The following is a 22,244-nucleotide window of genomic DNA, read 5'->3' on the forward strand; positions in this document are numbered from 1 at the left end:
TCTTTGCATCCACCCCACAACTTACATTTCCACCTAGCTTTTTATCATCAGCAAACTTGGATGATATTACATTTAGCCCGCTCATCCAAATCATTGATATAGATTCTGAATAGCTGAGACCCAAGCACTGATCCTTGCGGTACCCCACTAGTTACAGTCTCCCAATCTGAAAATTACCCGTTTATTCCTACTCCCTGTTTTCTGTCCGTTACCAATCCTCAATCCACGCTAGTATATTACCTCTAATCCCATGAGTCCTAAGTTTGTTTAATAACATCTTGTGTGGCACCGTACTCGAATGCCTTCTGAAAATCCAAATACACCACATCCATTGGTTACCTCTTATCTATTCTGCTAGTTACAACCTCAAGAACTCTAACAGATTCGTCAAACATGATTTCGCTTTTGTAAATCCGTGTTGACTCTGCCCAATGCTATTAATATTTTTTAAGTGCCCTATTATCACGTCGCTAATAATAGATTCTAGCATTTTCCCTACTACTGAGGTCAGGCTAACTGGTTTGTATTTCTCCGTTTTCTCTACCCCTCCTTTCTTAAATAGTGGGGTTACTTTTGATACCTTCCAATTCGCTGGAACTGTTCTAGAATCTATGGAATTTTGGAAAATGACAACCAATGCATCCATTATCTCGATAGCCACCTCTTTCAACTTCCTAGGATGTAGGTCATCAGGTCCAGGGAGTTTGTCGGCTTTAAGTCCCATTGATTTCTCCAGTACCATTTTTTTACTAATACTAATTTCTTTCAGTATCTCATTCTCGCTAGACCCTTGGTACTCTAGAATTTCCAGGAGGTTTTTTGCGTCTTCTTCTATGAAGACAGACACAAAGTACTTGTTTAATTTCTCTGCCATTTCCTTATTCCCCCATTATAATTTCTCCTAGCTCAGCCTGTAGGGGACTCACCTTTACTTTCGCTAATCTTTTCCTTTTTATGTACCTATAGAAGCTATTACAATCTGTTTTTATGTATCTCGCTAGTTTACTGTCATATTCTATTTTCCCTTTCTTTATCAATTTCTTGGTCCTTTTTTGCTGAATTCTAAAATCCTCCCAATCCTCAGGCTTACAGCTCTTTTTGGCAACATTATGCCTCTTCCTTTGATCTAATACTATCTTTAACTTCTCTTCTTAGCCACGGTGGGACCACTTTTCCTGTGGGGTTTTTGTGCCTTAAAAGAATGTATATTTGTTGTAAAACGGTTCATAACTTGGCACTAAATTAGCATTTTCAATTCATGAGACTGGCTGATGTGTAAACTCTAAAGCTCACACTTTACAATGGGAGTACTCTTCGGAATATGTTGACGCACGGGCTTGAGAAAATGTAGTGGAAGCTCTACTCTGCGTCTAACTTACGTTACTTTTGACCTGGGAGAGTTCAATGTTGGCACTGGGTATAAATAAAAAATTACCTTTCTCCACAGAAAAAAGAGTTTAATGCCATTATCATATGAATTCCACAGCAATGAGTGAGATTCATGATGGTAATTTTGTATGAGCAGCACAACGTTAAAGTATGTTCTCAATACCACAATATTACATTTGTGAATCCTAATGGAATTAAAAATGTTGCTTGCAAGTTGCATTACTAACATGACAGTGTATTATTTATCACACGATTGGATATAAACAATCAATCATACCACAAGGTAAATGTTTCTCAGCTTTGATTGTGAGTTTATCTAACTGTTACAAGCTAATCTCAGCAACTTTACTCTTGTTGCAAAGCTGAGATGAAAATTGCACTTTTAGTCCATCAGCCGGGTGAACGATCGGCACCATCAGCATCTTGGGGAATGTTTTGGTGGCTAGTTCCCAATGACTGACACTGGCCAACTCAATAGCAAGGACTTTGAGGATGAGTTTGGCAAGCTCTTTGCCAAGGCACCGTCTCACACCTCCACCAAATGGCAGGTACTGAAAGCGTACATTCTTGTCCTTCATTTGATCTTTGGCAAATCTATCTGGATTGAATATTTCGGGATCCTGGAAAATAGGGGCAGTGTCATGCGTGTCTCGGATGCTATACATCACACTCCATCCTTTGGGGATCTGAAAACCCTGTCATAGAAACAAAAGCATAGTATTGGCATGATTATATATTTGTCCATTTCTCGCTCTCTCTCACAAGCACTTCAATGTCTACTTTGTTCATGGCATCCCTTTTGCAATAAAGCCACCAATGTATTTTAAAATTGATATTGCACGATTTCACATGAAATAAGAGAAATTCCAGCCTCCCCAGGTCCGTACGGAGTTTCTACGGACCCCGGAAGGCATTGGAAAATCTTGCACTGAAAACTGGCTTTTCTGATCTGTCAAGCTGGAGCTTAACAGATCCTCTGCATTTTGGGAGTGAGGATATTTGTACGGGCAAGATTGCGGTATTTACCCATATCTTGTCCAGCAAATGTCCTCAAAACTCTTGCGCCTGATTAAAGCAGGCGCATAGCCTACTTTTACAGGCATAAGAGTCTTAAAACACACTTAAAACATAAAATAAAATTAAAAATACACATTTTATTTTTAAAAACCCTTTTCACTATGTTAAATTTATATTAAAGCATAATTTTTAAAACTTATTAAAAACTCGGAAAAAAAATTTCTCTAAGATATTTATTAATTTTAATTTCAATTAATTTTAATTATGTGAGGTGTGTTTTTTTATTTTTTATTTGGTGTTATTGTGTTTGAGTTTTTTTTTCTCAATTAATAGCAATGAGAACTCGTAGATACGGAGTTCTCATTGCTATTAATTGAGAATACTTTACCTGACTACTTGAGCAGTCACATGTGACTGCATCTTCAGCGTGGGAACCTTGAGGATGGGAGCATGCTTCACAGCGCAGGAAGAGAAGGCCTCCCCAACGGAATCTCATGCTCCTCCAGGACCACCAGGTATTTTCAGAAAAATTCTCCGGTCGGAGGCAATTGCCCGCGGGAAGCCTCTGAAACCAGAGTTAGCTGGAACCACTAAGCACATGGGCTGACAGTTGAATAAAATGGTCCAATCTTTAGATGTCGTGTGGTGGTATAGCAGGGGCAAACTGGGAGAGGTCTTTTGTATATTTATAAATAAATAGAGAAGTACTGTGCTGCAGCTTAGTAAACCAGAATGTTCATTCTCTGTAAGAAACAGCTTCAATGCTGTAGGCTGAATACATGGTCCTGTTCCCTGCTGGTTATGCAAAATAACAGTCTTTTTGCACTTTGACACATACACATCAAATCAAGACTAGATGGATACACATTGGGCAAAAACAAGTTTTCCTTTCCAGGAACATAGGACTAGAAATTCCATTGGCTTTCCGCCCAGTTTCTGGACGGTATTGGCCATTGTGGGCAATAACCAGGTCAGCGAGAAATTGCCCATCTGAGTTACGCCGGCGGTTTCAAGGTACCGCTGGGGAGCGGACCGCCGGCGTGCATCGTCCTCAGATCGCCTTGATGCAATATTTGGCTCAGCGGTAACGCGTAGGTAAGTATGAAAAAAAACGCCCACGAGAATCAGCAGAGCTGAGCGGTAGGTGAGTAGCTCTGCAAAAAAAAGGTTAGTAATTGGTTGTTTACTCATTATTTTAAAATTCTGTTCTGGTGATTTAGGTTAAAAGGGTCTTGAGAATGTTTTAATAATTTTTTATGTTCTGTTTTTTGAAAAAATATTTTTAGTATTTTTCTGTTCCTAGGCCCAACCCGCAGCCTCGGGGTAAATTTTTAGTGATTTTTTAATTTATCGTCCATTTTCTTTAGGGACCGCCCAATCGACCCTATATTCCACTTTTTACACCAAGAATCAGGGTGCAACGCCCATTTATTTTGCTGGGCGTTTTTTTCTTTTTTGGGGGAAGTTTTCGCCGGCGATAATCTTGGGAATCTTAGCTGTATTTTGGGTGGCAATTGGGCGTTGGCAGGTTGTCATGAAATTCGATCCCATAGAAACATAGGGACAGGAGTAAGTTATTCAGCCCCTCAAGCAAGCTCTGCCATTCACTTAGATATTGGCTGATCTGTACCTCAACTCCATTTACCCGCCTTTGTTCCAAATCTCTTGATTCCCTTTCCTAACGGAAAACTATCTCAAACTGGAGAGCACCAATTGTCTCAGCATCTACAGCCTTTTGGGGGAGAAACTTCCATCTTTTTATTATGCTTCCTGATTTCCCTTCTAAATAGTCTAACTCTAATTTTAAGATGATTTCCTCTTGTTCTTGATTCCCCCATCAGAGGAAATAGTTTTTCTGTATCTACCTTGATCAGATCACCACTTAATCTTTTATACTCAAGGGAATACAAACTACGTTTATGCAACCTGTCCTCATAATTTCACTCTTTAAGCCCTGGTATCATTCTGCATCAAATTATCTTTCTGTTCACCAGCAAATTAACAACTTGGATCAGCTACAATATCCAGTAAAATGAGAAATGGGAGATAATTCTGATAAAGGCATTCGACTTATTTTAGTGAACACAGTCGGACGCTCTGGGCGCAATGAACATACTTTAAGAAATTGTGGCACCTTTATGAAAAAGAAAGAAAAAAGATCTTCGGGGCGGGCACCAAGTGTAGTTAATAGCGTGATAGCACTTTGGTTCAGTAGCACAACTCCCCACACAGAATTATTGACTTTGTTCAGGTAATCGGAGGAATTGACCATGCTTTCTCGTACTGCCTAGAAAGTGGGTAGAGAATGGCAATATCACTTTCATCCCCTCTCTCCCAAGGAATGAGGTAGATGGCACAGAATCAACATTCCAAATTTTCTAAATCCCCTCTAAATCAAGTTAGACTTGAATTCCACACCAATCATCTGTGAAGATCAGCAGCAACTTGCATTAATATAGCGCCTTTAACATCGTAAAACAGCCCAAGGCACTTCACAGGAGTTAACTTTTAAATAAACCAACTTACACCCAGCTCGAAGGTCTGGAGTGCCACCCGATATCCTCCAGACACAGGGGGTAGCAGCCTCAGCACCTCCTTTACTACACCATCCAGGTACTGCAGATGGGTGACCTCACTAAGACGCAGCATGTCCTCCTTTGTGGCACTTTCAGGCCAGAATCCATTGGTCTGGAGATCCATCCTCAGCTTGGTAAGGACAGCTGGATTCTTCAGCAGCTGCAGGATGAGAGAAGTGGCGGCGCTGGCAGTGGTGGCATAGGCAGCAAACATCAACTCCACCATGGCCTCCTGCAATGAAATAATCAGACTTTTCAGCACTAAGATGGCAATTGGCCATTTTGAAATTATAATGGATCAACGGGTACATTTTTGTTCTTAGTGACTTGAAAATGCCATTTATTTTAGTAGGAATGCATCAGAAGTTTCCATTTTCACATGATCTAATGATTTTATGCCAGTAGATGTCACTAGACTGCTGCAGTTAAGGCAGTTGTCTCAGTGAGACTTGAATCAATCCCGCTCACTTTATTGGAAACAAACCAGGGAGGAGGCCTGACTGACCATAACATTCAAGTATATGCTAATTTTCAACTGAGTCAAAGCTGAACTGTTGTTGGTATAAATTCAACTTATTTCTTTTGAAATCGCACATGGGGGGGTGCGGGAAGGGGCATTTTTTTGAGGTTAGGAGGGAAGATACAGCTTTACCCGTCGTGTAACCTCTGTGCTAGACCTGATCTGGAAGTTCCTGACTCTTATACTGGGTGCAAAAAGTCAATTTCCTAGCCCTCTAAAGCTGATGTTGAGATCAAAATCTCCCCCACTTCCCCTAAAAAAAACCTGATTATGAACTCTGGCTTGCAAGTTCAGTAATTCTTACCTTCAGTTCCTGCATGCTCATCTCCATCCCATTTTCTTTACTGCTCTTTATCAGGATACCAAGAGCATTTGAGTACTCTTTGCAGTGACTGAACTGAAGCATATCCTCTATGGTCTTTTCAAAGTATTGATGCAGTTTGTCCCGAGCTTTTATACCCTGGAGTAAGAGAACGATTCATGAATTTCATATTTTTACTTCCTATTTTAGCTGGGTAGTCTGGTATGGTCTCAGTCATAGACTGCCATGGCCAACACTGACGGTGCCCGGTATCGGCCAACAGAGACCTTGCTTTCTAGAATGAGAAGGCCCTTGTGATTTTTCTTCTTTCTATCAATAAAGGCTATACTGCTCAATGTTGAAGTTTGAGTCTAAGTTTCACTGTCTGGTATTTCATGGCTTACCCATTAGAGATAGAGGGAACTTTGAAGAAAGGCTATCATTTTACAGCAGCATTATAAAGAAAAAAAAAGAAAGATTGCATTTATATAGCGCCTTTCACAACCTCAGGACATCACAAACCGCTTGAAAGCCAATGACGTACTTTTGGACTGTAGTCACTGTTGTAATACAGGTACTACAGCAGGCAAATTGCACACAGCAGCATCTCTGTGATCTGTTTTGGTGATGCTGGATGAGGGATAAATATTATCCAGAACACCGGGGATAACCCCACTGCTCTCTTTCAACATAGTGCCACGGAGTCTTTTACATCTACCTGAGAGGGAAGACAAGGCCTCGGTTAAACATCTCATCCTGGGAGGGCAGACAGGTCCTTAGTTTAATGTCTCAAATGAAAGCATGCACCACTCCCTCACTTATAGCACTGACACGTCAGCCTAGATTAGAAACTAGTTTAGGCCAGTTCTGAACTGCCAAATGGATGCAGCGATTGTTCCTGCAAAGACCGTAGCCCACGGATCGCTGCAAATCGGTCTTCGGGCCTCATTTACATATTCGTGGAAAGCTGCCGGTGCCTGTCGCTCTTCTACAGACAGCTCAGCTGACAGAAGAATCCAATTTTAGGTCAGTTTCTCACCGACAGTCGGCCTCAGGTAAGTCCCGGAAATGGGGAGGACAGTGGGGGAGGGAGTGAGGTGGAGGGGTGGGCTGAGAGAATTATGCTCACATCCACATCTGACGTTTACTCCACTCAGGGCAGCCTAATTTGGCAGAGGGGTCCTGAGGCTGACGTTAGGCCCCTCATTAGCGCATGCAAGGACGGGTCAGGTGTTCTTGGGATGCAAGACCCTGAAAATTCAACCTCACGCCCATTTTATGCCATAAAATAGATACAATGATGTCCAATCTCTACCCCTATATGATGGAGTCACTGGATTGGGGATTGAGGCAAAGGTGTTACATTCTGATGCCGCTAATCCTTTTTGGAATTTGCTATTCATCTGTTTGCATAATATGTCTGTTTAAAGTTACAAAATGATGAAGTTGGCCAAGTGCAGTGAGTAGTGGACTGTTGTATTTTGCAGTACTCAGTTTCTGAATATAGATGCTAGCATGCTTATACAGTGCACTACTGTAACCTAGTGAAAGGAAGCAGTTACTGTAGCAATATACAGATACTCCAGTACTGGAGGCTCACTTTTCAACGCTCATTTATATATGGTTCTACATGGACTGACAGCCCTCGAATAGCTCACCAACTGGCCCTTTTGCCCTTGTGAGCCTGGATAGTGGGCACTGGCAGACCATTGTATTCATAACCATGTCCAATTCTGTCAACACACATACACTTTCACAGGGATAACTGAGCATCGGTTGGGAATGGGAACCCTGGTGATTGTTTTACTTCTTAGCCTTGTGATGACACGTCCACCTCCAATGGACAGTGGGACCTGGAAACAGCACAAAACAAGGAGGGAAGTGCTTGAAACTTTGTTTTAAAGAAAAAAAGCTGTTGAATAGAGAGAGCAATGGACATTATGTTAGATAGAAGTTAAGACCCAAATAAGGCCAAGATAATTAAAATCATCATCATCATAGGCAGTCCCTCAGAAACGCGGAAGACTTGCTTCCACTCCCAAGGTGAGTCCTTTGGTGGCTGAACAGTCCAATGCAAAAGCCACAGACCATGTCACAGTCCCACAGTGGGACAGACATTCGTCAGGGGAAGGGGGGGTGGGACTGATTTGCCGCACGCTCCTTCCGCTGCCTGCGCCTGATCTCTTTACGCTCGCGGCATTGAGATTCGAAGAGGTCAACGCCCTCCAGGATGCACTTTCTTCATCGAGGGCGGTCTTTGGCCAGGGACTCCTAGGTGTCAGTGGTGATGTTGCACTTTACCAGGGAGGCTTTGAGGGGGTCCTTGTAACGTTTCCACTGTCCACCTTTGGTTCGTTTGCCATGAAGTTGCTCCACATTGAGCAATTGCTTTGGGAGCCTCGTGTTTGGCAAGTGAACTATGTGGCCTGCCCAGCGTGTGGTCAGTGCTTCAATGCTGGGGATGTTAGCCCGGGCGAGGACACTGATGTTGGTGCGCCTATCCTCCCAGGGGATTTGCAGGATCTTGCGGAGACATCATTGGTGCTATATCTCCAGCGACTTGAGGTCTCTTCTGTGCATCGTCCATGCCTCTGATCCATATAGGAGGGCGGCCAGGTAGACCATGAGCTTGGTGGTAGATTTGAGGGCCTGGTCTTCGGACACTCTTTTCCTCATGCGGCCAAAGGCTGCACTGGCGCACTGAAGGCAATGTTGAATCTCCGCATCAATGTCTGCCTTTGTTGAAAAAAAGGCTCCCGAGGTATGGGAAGTGGTCCACATTGTCAAGGGCCGCGCCATGAATCTTGATGACTGGGGGGCAGTGCCGTGCAGCGAGGACAGGCTGGTGGAGGACCTTTATCTTAATGGATGTTAAGCGTAAGGCCCATGCTTTCAAATGCCTTGGTGAATACATCGACTATATCCTGGAGTTCAGCCTCAGAATGTGTGCAGACGACAAACAGAGGTTGGGGTGATCTTGGACCTGGCCTGGAGGCGACATAGGTTAAACAGCTTCCCACTGGTTCTGTAGTTTAGTTCCACTCCAGCAGGGAGCTTGTTGACTGTGAGGTGGCAGTGAGGATGATTGAGAAGAGGGTTGGAGCGATGACGCAGCCCTGTTTGACTCCAGTCCGGATGTGGATTGGGTCTGTAATGGAACCGCTGGTAAGGATCACGGTTTGCGTGTCGTCGTGGAGCAGGTGAAGGATGTTGACAAACTTTTGGGGGCATCAAAAATGAAGGAGAGCACTCCATAAGCCCTCACGGGAAAATTTCTATATTTTTAATCAACTTGGAGAACTTTTTTTCTATAACTTTTAATCAAATCTTAATCTATTTATCAATCTGCGTAACTTCAAAAAAAATAATTTGGAAATACTTTTAAACTCTTAAACTTAAAATAATGAAAATGACAGAGTGGGGAAGAGACAGAAAATGTAAAAAAAAGTGAGCAGAAATTAAGTTTTATTGACAAGACAATAATTTGCATTTATATAGCACCTTTAAAATAGTAAAGCATCGCAAGGCACTTGGTAGGTTTTAAGGAGTATCTTAAAGGAGGAGAGGAAGAGAGGCGAAGAGGTTTAGGGAGCTAATACCAGAGCTTAGGGCCTTGGCAGCTGAAAGCAAGGCCACCACTAATGGAGTGATGAAAATTGGGGATGCTCGATGTTATGTATCCTACATGGTTACTGCTTGTACTATTACAAGTTGTGCCACCAGAGGGCACCGCAGTGGGAGACTTGTAGGTTACCTGTACAGGTGTGCCAGGCCTAGTATAAAAGGCAAGCCACCAGATGTGATTCTCACTCTGGAGTTATCAATAAAGGACTAAGGTCACTACAGTTCAAGTACAACACATTGCCTCGTGGAGTCATTATCAGAGCATCTAAAGACATAACACTCAAGAGATTAGAATTGGAGGAGCACAGTGATCTTGGAGGATTGGAGGGCTGAAAGAGGTTACAGAAATGGGTTTATATGTTAAAGTTTTTAATACAGGGTTGGTATTGCAGTGATAAAGTAGGTGCTTGTACACTTAAACAATGCATTACTACCACAATTTAAGGAAACTGGAATTTCACAGTCAGTTCAGAGAGATTGGAATTTGCCATTTGACCTAGGAAAATTTGTCAGAATTGATGCCCCAGTCTTACGTTTAAGCGTGCTGGCTGTGCAGTTGCCACTTTCCATGCCACCATTTCATGACCTGCCAATAGAATGAGCGAGTGGGCCTGTGTCCACTTGGCATGCTCTTCTAAACTCTTGCTTTACAAACATTTGGCCTCAAGACAGTTATGCACACAAGTAAACAACAACAGTGTTGTTCTCTCAGTAGGATAAACATGGCATGGGTTTCCATAGTTACCTACTGAGTTAACATAAGAAATAGGAGCAGGAGTAGGCCATTTGACCCCTTGAGCCTGCTCCACCATTTAAAAAGATCATGGCCGATCTAACCATGGACTCAGTTCCTCTTCCCTGCCCGCTCCCCATAACCCTTTATTCCCTTATCGCTCACAAATCTGTCTATCTCCGCCTTAAATATATTCAATGATTCAGTCTCCACAACTCTCTGGGGCGGGGAATTCCACAGATTTACAACCCTCTGAGAGAAGAAATTCCTCCTCATCTCAGTTTTAAATGGGGGCCCCTTATTCTGAGACTATGCCCCCTAGTTTTATTTCTCCCTATGAGTGGAAATATCCTCAAAGTATCCACTTTGTCGAGCCTGCTCATCATCTTATAAGTTTTGATAAGATCGCCTCTCATTCTTCTGAACTCCAATGAGTATAGGCCCAACCTACTCAACCTATCTTCATAAGTCATCCCCCTCATGTCTGGAATCAACCTGGTGAACCTTCTCTGAACAGCCTCCTATGCAAGTATATCCTTCCTTAAATACAGAGACCAAAACTGCATGCAGTACTCTAGGTGTGGCCTCACCAATACACTGTACAGTTGCAGAAGGACTTCTCTGCTTTTATACTCTATCCCCCTTGTAATAAAAGTCAACATTCCATTTACCTTCCTGATTACTTGCTGTACCTGTATACTAACTTTTTGTGTTTCATGCACAAGGACCCCGCCCCTGCCCCCAGGTCCCTCTGTACTGCAGTACTTTGCAATTTTTCTCCATTTAAATTATAATTTGTTTTTCCATTTTTTCTGCCAAAGTGGATAACCTCACATTTTCCCACATTATACTCCATCTACCAATTTTTTTGTCCACTCACTTAGCCTGTCTATATCCCTTTGCAGATTTTTTATGTCCTCCTCACCATTTGCTTTCCCACCCATTTTTGTATCATCAGCAAACTTGGCTACATTACACTTGGTCCCTTCATCCAAGTCATGTGTGAGGAGGACACAAAAAATCTGCAAAAGGACCCAGATAGGCTAAGTAAGTGGGCAAAAATTTGACAGATGGAGTATAATGTTGGAAAGTGTGAAGTCATGCACTTTGGCAGAAAAAAAATCAAAGAGCAAGTTGTTATTTAAATGGAGAAAGATTGCAAAGTGCTGCAGTACAGTGGGATCTGGGGGTACTTGTGCATGAAAAACAAAAGGATAGTATGCAGGTTCAGCAAGTGATCAGGGAGGCCAATGGTATCTTGGCCTTTATTGCAAAGGGGATGGAATATAAAAGCAGGGAAGTCTTATTACAGCTATATAAGGTATTAGTGAGGCCACACCTGGAATACTGCATGCAGTTTTGGTTTTTGTAATGTCCTTACTCAATGGCACAAAACCCACATGAGGCACATTCTATGGACAAGGTCATTTTATGACCTGAACCTTTATTCACAGCACCAAGAAGTCATGACCCTGCATGGGACCTCCTTTTATATACCTGGATGACCAGGTAAGGAGTGTCTCCCACATGTTCAGCCCCTGTGGTCAAGGTGTGCATTGCTTAAGTATGTACAGTATTGCAGTGGTGTTACATAGAGGTTACATACATGACATCACCTCCGCCCCAAAGTCTTATTGGGATCATAGGTTAAATCTTTCAGGTGGTCTACACTCCCTCGTGGAGCGCCGCAGTTGGGGCTCTGGTTGCTGAGCCTTGGCATGAGTGTCTGTCACCTGTGGTGATTCCGGCCTGTCCAGGCTGACCGCCGGGACTGTGCATGCTGCTGAATGTTCTTGTTGCTCGTTCACTGGCGGTGGTGTGAATACCATCTCATGATCTTCCTCGGGTTCCTCAATGTCCATGCTGAACCTTTTTTTTTACTTGGTCCAGATGCTTACGGCATATCTGCCCATTGTTAAGTTTAACCACGATGACCCTGTTCCCCCCTTTGTCTATTACAGTACCCTCAAGCCATTTGGGCCCCACGGCGTGATTGAGGACAAATACGGGGTCATTTATTTCTATACATCTCCCACTTGAATTTCGGTCATGGTACTCATTTTGGGACTGGCGCTTGCCCTCAACTATGTTGGTCAGGACTGGGTGAAAGAGGGACAAACGAGTTTTGAGTGTTCATTTCATAAGTAGCTAAGCGGGCGGGACCCCCGTGAGCGAGTGCGGTCGGGATCGAGAGGCCAGCAGGAGATGCGATAGGCGGCATTGAAGGGAGGGTCCTTGAATCCTGAGCAAGCCTTGTTTAATGATTTGGACCGCACGTTCTACCTGGCCATTGGAGGCCGGCTTGAACGGTCGGCTGTCCTGACATGGTTGATGCCATTACCCGACATGAACTCCCGGAATTCGTAGGTCATGAAACATGAGCCATTATCGCTAACAAGGATGTCCGGCAAGCCGTGGGTTGCAAAGACCGCACGTAGACTCTCCACAGTGGTGGATGTCGTGCACGAATTCAAAATGATGCACTCGATCCATTTCGAGTACACATCTACCACAAAATGAGAAACATTTTTTCCATGAACGGGTCCGCGTAATCTACATGAATACGTGACCGTGGCCTGGTGGGCTAGGGTCACGGGCTGAGCGGGGCCTCCCTGGGGGCATTACCCAGCTGGGCACACGTCGTGCACCTGCGAACATAGTGTTCCAAGTCTGAATCAATTCCCGGCCACCAAACATGTGACCGGACAATGGCCTTCATCAGCACGATGCCTGGATGCTCGCTGTGGAGTTCCCTGATGAATGCCTCCCTGCCCCTCTAGGGCATGACTACCCAGCTAGTAGACAGTCAGCTTGGATGGAGAGCTCATCCATCCGCCTGTGAAACGGTCTGACCTCCTAGGAGGCATGCTCCGTGTGCGGGCGCCCAATCCCCAGTCAGGACACATTTCTTAATCAGAGATAGGAGAGGATCTCTGTTTGTCCAGATTTTGATCTGGTGAGCTGTGATGGGGGAGCCTGCGCTGTCAAAGGCATCAACGGCCATGACCATCTCAGCGCTTTGTTCCGCTGCCCCCTCGGTGGTGGCCAGTGGAAGCCTGCTGAGCACGTCAGCGCAATTTTCAGTGCTGGGCCAGTGCCGGATGGAGTAATCATAAGCAGCCAGCTTGAGAGTCTATCGCTGTATGCGAGCTGATGCGTTGGCATTGACAGCCTTGCTGTCTGACAACAGGGATGTTAACGGCTTGTTTCTAATTCAAACCTCCTGCCAAAAAGGTACTGATGCATTTTTTTTACACCATAGACACATGCGAGTGCCTTCTTCTCAACCATCTCATATCCCTGTTCTGCTTGAGAGAACGACCTGGAAGCATAAGCCACAGGTTGTAGTTGGCCCTCAGCATTACTCTGCTGCAACACGCACCCAACCCCATAGGACGATGCATCACATGTCAGAACCAACTTCTTAGAGGTTGTACAGGGTCAATAACTTACTTGAACAAAGTAGGTTCTGCGCCCGATTGAAAGCCCGTTCTTGACAGTCTCCCCAAAAGCAATCACAACCCTTACGCAGGAGCACGTGAAGCGGCTCCAACAGCGTGCTTAAGTTCGGCAGAAAGTTCCCGAAATAGTTCAAGAGTCCCAGGAATGAACACAACTCCGATGTGTTGCAGGGCCTGGGCGCTCGTCGAATCGCCTCTGTTTTGGATTCGGTGGGCTGAATCCCATCTGCAGTAACCCTCCTGCCCAGGAACTCAACCTCAGGAGCCAAAAGCACACATTTAGACTTCTTGAGTCGCAGGCCTACCCGGTCCAGTCGGCGTAGCACCTCCTCCAGGTTGTGGAGGTGTTCCTCGGTGTCACTACCCATGATGAGGATGTTGTCCTGAAACACGATTGTTGCAGGAATGGATTTGAGCAGGCTTTCCATGTTTCTTTGAAAAATCGCGCTGATCTAATGCCAAACGGGCACCTGTTGTAAACGAACAGTCCCTTGTGCGTAGTGCTGGTGGTCAGTAGTTTAGATTCGTCGGCCAGTTCTTGGGTCATGTAGGCTGAAGTGAGATCCAACTTGGTAAACAGCTTGCCGCCTGCCAGCGTGGCGAAAAGATCCTCCGCTCTCGGGAGCGGGTATTGGTCTTGTAGGAACACCCGATTGATCGTGGCATTGTAGTTGCCACAGATCCTGACAGAACCATTCGCTTTTAGGATAGGAACGATGGGGCTCGCCCAGTCGCTGAATTCAACGGGCGAGATGATGCCCTCTCTCAGCAAACAGTCCAATTCACTCTCAGTTTGTTCCCGCTCTGGCTTTGTGGTGCACTGGCCTGGAGTCCGGGGTGATGCGTATCACTACTTTGGTACCTTTGAAAGTCCCGATGCCAGGTTGGAATAGTGACTCAAATTGTTGTAGGAATTGTGAGCACGAACTTCGCTCCACAGATGACATTGCGTGCACATCCCCCCATTTCCAGTTCATCTCAGCTAATCAGCTCCTCCCCAACAGTGCGGGACCATTGCCTGGGACAATCCAGAGCGGCAGCTGGTTCACTGATCCATTGTGTGTGACCGCCAACATTGCACTGCCTAGTACTGGAATGATTTCTTTGGTATACGTCCGTAGTTGTGTCTCAATGCGTTCTAGTTTGGGTCTACTGGCTTTGAGTGGCCATAGCTTTTCGAATTGTTGAACGCTCATGAGTGACTGGCTGGCCCCAGTGTCCAGCTCCATGCGTACAGGGGTGCCGTTTAATAAAACCTTCATCATCATTGGTGGTGTTTTGGTATATGAGCTGTGAATGTTTGCCACATGAACCCGCTGAACTTCAGCGTCCATTGATTTGCCCCAAGAGTCATCCTGCCTCACAGACCATCTCTTCTGGTCCATCCGCCCCGTAAATTAGCCTGGTTACAGGCTTCCTGCACATTCGAGCTAAATGGCCACTGAGGTTGCAATTTCTGCAGACAAATTGGTGAAACCTGCAAGTCCTGGCAGAGTGTTTGCCCCCACACCTCCAGCATGAGCTGAGATTCCCATTGTTGTGAACAAAGGAGCTATGACCCGGCATTCCTCGCTGATTTTCCCTTTGACTGCTCTTGAGTACCCTGTTAGTGGGTGTCAATGGCCCCATTCCGGACCGCATTGTCCACTGTGATGGCGTAAATGTCCGTTCAGCCTGCCACTGTCTCTGTTGAAAACCTACTCTGGGGTCTATTGCTGCCTGAGGTGTGTTGAACTGCCCTTGCCTGCCGCGGGGCTCTAAGTCACGTTTAGGATATTGACTCCCTGATCCCCCGCCGCGTTGGAGGCAGAATTGCGCGCGTATATTATTTTGGTTTTCTCCTCACCTGCTTTGAAAGTCTGAGCCATCAACGCCGCCGCTTCCAAATCAAGTCCTTGGTCTCAATTAACTTTCGGAACATCCCCACATGACCGATGCCCTCAATAAAGAAGTCCCTTAACATCTCTCCCCTGCAGGCATCTGTGAACTTACAGAGGCTGGCCAAACGCCGGAGGTCTGCAATGAAGTCCGGTATGCTCTGTCCTTCACGACGTCGGTGGGTATAGAATCTGTGTCGGGCCATGTGTATGCTGCTCGCCGGTTTGAGGTGCTCACCGATTAGTTTGCTGAGCTCTTCAAAGGTTTTGTTCGGCAGCTTTTCGGGTGCTAGTAGATCCTTCATGAGTGCATAAGTCTTAGGTCTGCAGCTGGTCAGCAGATGTGCCCTTTGCTTGTTGCCCGTTGTATCTCCCAGCCATTCTTTTGTGACAAAGCTTTGCTAGAGCCTCTCAATTAAATCGTCCCAGTCCTCACCAACACAGTACCATTCCTCTGTGCTACCGGTGGCCATTCTCGTGGGTTGTTGATTCCTGTTTCTCGTCGCCAATGTAAAGTCCTTACTCAATGACACAAAACCCACACGAGGCACATTCTATGGACAAGGTCACCCCATGACCTGAACCTTTATTCACAGCACCAAGAAGTGATGACCCTGCGTGGGACCTCCCTTTATATACCTGGATGACCAGGTAAGGAGTGTCCCCCACAAGTTCACCCCCTGTGGTCAAGGTGTGCATTGCTTAAGTATATACAGTATTGCAGTGGTGTTACATAGAGGTTACATACATGACAGTTTTCATATTTACGGAAGGATATACTTGCTTTGGAGGCAGTTCAGAGAAGATTCACTAGGTTGATTCCGGGGAGGAGGGGGTTAACTTATGAGGAAAGGTTGAGTAGGTTGGGCCTCTAATCATTGGAATTCAGAAGAATGAGAGCTGATCTTATCGAAACGTGTAAGATTACGAGGGGGCTTGACAAGGTGGATGCAGAGAGGATGTTTCCACTGATGATGGAGACTAGAACTAGAGGGCACGACCTTAGAATAAGGAGCCACCCATTTAAAACAGAGATGAGGAGAAATTTCTTCTCTGAGAGTATTGTAATTTTGTGGAATTCGCTGCCTCAGAGAGCTGTGGAAGTTGGGACATTGAATACATTTAAGACAGAAATAGACAGTTTCTTAAATGATAAGGGGATAAGGGATTATGGGGAGCGGGCAGGGAAGTGGAGCTGAGTCCATGATCAGATCAGCCATGATCTTATTGAATGGCAGAGCAGGCTCAAGGGGCCGTATGGCCTACTCCTGTTCTCCTGTTCCTATTTCTTATGTTCTTATGTTATGTTATTAATATAGATTGTAAATAGTTGAGGCCCCAGTACCGATCCCTGCGGCACCCCACTAGTTACTGTTTGCCAACCGGTATATGACCATTTATCCCAACTCCCTGTTTTCTGTTAGTTAGCCAATCCTCTATCCATGCTAATATATTACTCCCAACCCCGTGAACTTTTATCTTGTGCAGTATCCTTTTACGTGGCACCCTATCGAATGCCTTCTGGAAATCCAAATACACCACAACCACTGGTTCCTCCTTATCCAATCTGCTCATTATATCCTCAAAGAACTCCAACAAATTTGTCAAACATGATTTCCCTTTCAGAAAACCATGCTGACTCTGCTTGATTGAATTTTGCTTTTCCAAATGTCCTGCTACTGCTTCCTTAATAATGGACTCCAGCATTTTCCCAATGACAGATGTTAGGCTAACTGGTCTATAGTTTCCTGCTTTCTGTCTGCCTCCTTTTTTAAATAGGGGCGTTACATTTTCAGTTTTCCAATGCGCTGGAACCTCCCCAGAATCCAGGGAATTTTGGTAGATTACAACCAATGCATCCACTATTTCTTTTGGACCCTAGGATGCAAGCCGTCAGGTCCAGGGGACTTGTCCGCCTTTAGTCCCATTATTTTACGGAGTACTATTTCTTTAGTGATAATGTTTCTATTAAGTTCCTCCCTCCCTATAGCCCCTTGATTATCCACTATTAGGATGTTTTTAGTGTCTTCTACCTTGAAGACCGATACAAAATATTTGTTCAAAGTCTGCCGCTTTCCTGTTCCCCATTATTAATTCCACAGTCTGAGGGACCAACATTTACTTTAGCCACTCTTTTCCTTTTTATGTACCTGTAGAAACTCTTACTATCTGTTTTTATATTCCGTGCTAGTTTACTTTCAGAATCTATCTTCCCTCTCTTTATTATTTTTTTAGTCATTCTTTGCTGGCTTTTAAAAGTTTCCCAATCCTCTGGCCTCCCACTAGACTTTATCCCACATTGTATGCTCTTGTTTTCAATTTGATGCCATCCCTTATTTCCTTAGTTAGCCACGGATGGTTATCCCTTCTCTTACAGTCTTTCCTTCTCATCGGAATATATTTTTGTTGAGAGTTATAAAATATCTCCTTAAATGTCTGCCACTGCTCATCAACCTTCCCATACTTTAATCTATTTTCTCAGTCCACTTTAGCCAACTCTGCCTTCATACCTTTGTAGTCTCCTTTAGTTCTTGGGTGCCAGGTGGCTGGCCTGGCCAAAACCCTCCCTGGTGGCCCAGTGGACCTAACTAAAATAATCGCAGAGCTCGCAGCGGCTCTCCTCTTTAAATGAACGGGAGAGACGTGGTGACGCACACGCGCATGACGTCATCAGGCTGAAGATTGACAGCAGTGAATACTCCGTCCCATCTCCACTTCCGCCCCTCTGGAGTGCTCACCACCGTACTACCGGCCCCATTATGACCGACTTCTGGTCTGCTCGGAAAAAAATGACAAAGAGCTGAATTTCGCTCATCCACAGTGGTGGTTAAAACACAACAGCAGTCGGTGTGACCCATTTCGGGCGGTGCTGAATTTCTACCCAAGGTGTGTAAATAGGGTTCTGCCTGGCTGGAACCCAAACTGCACTGACCAGTCTAAGATGGACGAAGTGTCCTTCCTCGTCAGTATTCGTTTTGTAATCCTCCGATAATGTCCTTATAATACATGTTGTACATACTGAACTCAACCACAGGGAGGAGAATTTATTTTGCATGAATACTTTTTAAAATATATGTGGAGCAGCAGCAAGTGCTAGGACAGCACCACAACTTGCATTTATATAGCACCTTTAATCTAGTGAAATGTCCCAAGGCGCTTCAGTGATAACAGAGTGTTATCAAACAAAAGGGGTAGAATGCACACAGTGACTTCCAGCTCTTAGTCACACTTTCAGGGGAGGTGCCAAGTAGGTCTAGCATTTCCCTGTAAGGAAAAAGAAAGGGAAGGCTCATTGGATAATTGGAGAGCAACATGCTCCTGAAGCTGCGCTCAAACACCTTGGATTTTTGGCTTGCTGTTGTCCCTGTTTTTGCCCCGGACGGGCGGCAATGGCGGCGGTAACCTCTTCCGGGTGGGCGACCAGCTTCCAGAGCCCCACCGGGATTTTCGGGGCCGGTTTCGGCAGGGAGTGGAGCATTACCACCCAGAAGGGACAAGCCAATGTGCAACATCCTTGGTTGCAACATCGGCTCGATTTTTGGCTCCTGCCCGATCCGTAGCGCTCCATAGAGCGCCTGTGTAAGCGAAGGTCTGAGCTGTAGCGGCTGCAGTGAGGTAAGTAATGTTGACCTCAGGTAAGTGTGATTGTTTTTTATTTAATTTATTTTGCGATATATGTTGTAATGGTGTGAGTTATTTATTGGGGATGTTTTTGCTGGGTTTTTTGCAGTTTTGTTTTTCTCCCCAGGCCTCTCTTAGAGTGCTCCGAGGCTAGCCGTTTGGCTCAGAATTTTCGCACGCTCAGTCGGCTTAGCACCCTAAGAGAGGTGTGCAAAGCCTCCCTTAGTGCTCCGCCTCACACTCAGGGCCCAGCTGCTGAATTTTGCTGACTGAGGCGCATACTGTTCCCGGGCGCAAATGCCGCCAATACCGCCCCGAAATGAGCAAAGCCGAAAATCAAGCCCCTTGCATTATCCTGGCACAGAATGATTTTTACAGTTGTCATTCCAGTAACAACCCTATGAAGTTGCACCAGCATCTCAGAAGCGCTTCGGCAACCCTGCCCGTATCATGGGAGAACGTGTTGGACACATACCTTTCTGTAGCCACTGCCTGGAATGTCCAGGGGCAGCGAGAAAATGTTTTTGGTAAGTTGCTCAAAAACGATGAACAGGTCAGTCAACTCCTCCTTGTCCAGTGAGGAACCTAGCAGTACTGCCACAGCTATGCGGAATGTGAGCTCCTTGCTCTCTGTGTACACTGCGACAGGGCATTCCCTGGTACACCAGTCCCTCACTGTCTCTGCCACCACCTGCTTGATTTGTGGCAGGTAACTCTCTAAAGCAGAGTGGCTGAAAACTCTTGAGTAGACCTGTCAAAAAACAAAAATGATGTTGAAGGGATGTGGCTTGAATTGAAAAATACTCAGTAAACTAGAGTCTCACATTTACTATAAAATCTGATATATAAGTTGCTCTCTATTCTACTGTCACCATAAACATATAAGCCCTATTGGGCGGGCCACATCATCCGCATGCCCGACACGAGACTCCCTAAGCAAGTGCTCTACTCCGAACTCCTACACGGCAAGCGAGCCCCAGGTGGGCAGAGGAAATGCTTCAAGGACACCTTCAAAGCCTCCTTGATAAAGTGTAACATCCCCACCGGCACCTGGGAATCCCTGGTCCAAGACCGCCTAAAGTGGAGGAAGAGCATCCAGGAGGGCGCTGAGTGACTCGAGTCTCGTCACCAGGAGCATGCAGAAACCAAGTGCAGACAGTAGAAGGAGTGTACGGCAAACCAGGCTCCCCACCCACCCTTTCCTTCAACCACTGTCTGCCCCACCTGTTACAGAGACTGTAATTCCTGCATCGGACTGTACAGCTACCTGATAACTCACTTTTAGAGTGGAAGCAAGTCTTCCCCAATTTCAAGGGACTACCTATGATGATGATAAACCCAATAAAGTTGCACCAATATATAAATTTCAAGGAGATGCGAAGGTTTGCCTTATAGATTAGACAGCAATAAATACCATAGAACTAGACATTTTCACAGTAGCAATTATTTATCCATTGTCTGAACTTTTTCCCCCAAATGAATACATATACCACAAATGCTGTTTGATAGGAAAAGAAGAATGAACGCACAGTTTTCATGGTAAATGCACCATTCTCAAGCACTGCTAAATATATTTTATAAGGATCCAAGTACATGAATCCTATTGATAACCAGGTGCATCTCACCTTGGACAAGGTGACTTGGACAAGGTGTGACCTTCATTTTTATTCAGACAAGGCAGTAAATCTATTTAACAGCACACACAAAGCACCATAATTTATTACGCCTCTAGGTGATTATGGTAGGACAATGTTTAGCCTTGCTGTTATAGAGAGGATGAGGACAGGCAAAATCCTCAGGTGGGAAGTAATGCTCGCTGCAAGATTCCATTTCTGCTTTCAACCTTTCATTTTTTTAAATGCATCATCGTCCCTCAGAGATAAGGTTGACAGGAAGGTTTAAAAAATAGCTTGTTTTTGAAAAAAAGTACAAAAACAGCAAAATTAAAAACAATGTGTCTAAGAAAATCAAAATGGACAGGCAGAAAATTAAAGAGAAAAATTTAAGTGATGTAAGAAATCGTGGATTGGAAGAAATTGTGCATTGTAAGTTTGCCTAAGTTGATGACATTGAAGAATTCCAGTCATGTCAGATAAGGAGTTGTACAGAGAGCTGAGTTACATTGAGCATAACTCAGAAACAAGCCTTGATAAGAGGTTGAGCAAGGTATCTTGATAAACAAACTGTCCAAGAGAAGGTAACCAGAGGTCCAAACAAAAGATAAGCAGAAATATGATCTCATGGGACAGGGGAGGATTTTCATCTGAGAGTTGAGACAAAGAACTCGATATACCATTGGACACCTTGGTTTGGGAAGAGCCTTTACAGGTTAGATAGCCCTGTCCATCTTCTACCCTAGGCCCACCCTAAAAAGAGAATAAAAGAGATATCTAAAGAGCCTTCAGAACAGACAGTGCAGAGAAAAGCTATTACACACGCCAGCCGTCTGATCAATCAGGACCAATACCAATTGTTTGTCACGGCTGTATGTCTACTATGTCTATCCTGATTATGTGTTGTATTTGACCATATTTGAACTATCGCTCCTTAATAAAATGACATGACTCCTAAGACCCTTTTGGTTAACGTGCGTGTAACCTGTGATCCAAATCTTACAGTGAGGAATTGCAAAGTATTCTAAATATTTTATATCAGTTACTTTTCTCATATACAGGCACCTTGGATCAACATAGCTTAAGTGTTATCCTTTCTCCATTCTGCTCTGCCTCTCAGGTGTACATGAGAGAGACACCATTAAATTACTGGAGAAATTATCAAGCCCAGAGGTACAAAAGTATGATTATGATATAAGAAATTAAAACAGAAAATGCTGCAAATACTTAGAAGGTCAGGCAGCATGAGTGGAGAGAGAAACAAAGTTAACGTTTCAGGTTGATGACCATTCATCAGAACTGGAAAAAGTTAAAGAAGTAACAGGTATTAAGCAGGTATAGGGAAAGGGCGAAGGGAGGAAAGAACAAAAGGGAAGGTCTGCGATAGGGTGGAAGGGGTGGAAGGCAGGAGAGATTAAAGGGCAAACGGGATGATGCTGCAAGGCAAAAGGAGATCTTAATGGGACAAGAAAATTAACAAAATATGGGTGTAGGGGAGGTGTAAATGGGAAT

General features: G+C 44.7%; 1 protein-coding gene across 1 annotated transcript in view; it reads right to left on the reverse strand.

Annotated features, from left to right (window-relative positions):
* The window catches only part of LOC139262484 (cytochrome P450 26B1-like), a 49,824-nt gene that overhangs the window by 16,234 nt on the left and 11,346 nt on the right, over window positions 1-22,244 (reverse strand). Inside the window, exons 3-7 of the mRNA XM_070877665.1 lie at window positions 20,438-20,440; window positions 19,595-19,870; window positions 5,807-5,962; window positions 4,933-5,214; window positions 1,739-2,084 (exon numbers count right to left, since the gene is read on the reverse strand). Coding sequence (XP_070733766.1) covers window positions 1,739-2,084; window positions 4,933-5,214; window positions 5,807-5,962; window positions 19,595-19,870; window positions 20,438-20,440 — 1,063 coding nt within the window. The remainder of the gene's footprint in view (window positions 1-1,738; window positions 2,085-4,932; window positions 5,215-5,806; window positions 5,963-19,594; window positions 19,871-20,437; window positions 20,441-22,244) is intronic.

This window comes from Pristiophorus japonicus, chromosome 4 (genome assembly GCF_044704955.1).
Source record: "Pristiophorus japonicus isolate sPriJap1 chromosome 4, sPriJap1.hap1, whole genome shotgun sequence".
Lineage (NCBI taxonomy): Eukaryota > Metazoa > Chordata > Chondrichthyes > Pristiophoridae > Pristiophorus > Pristiophorus japonicus.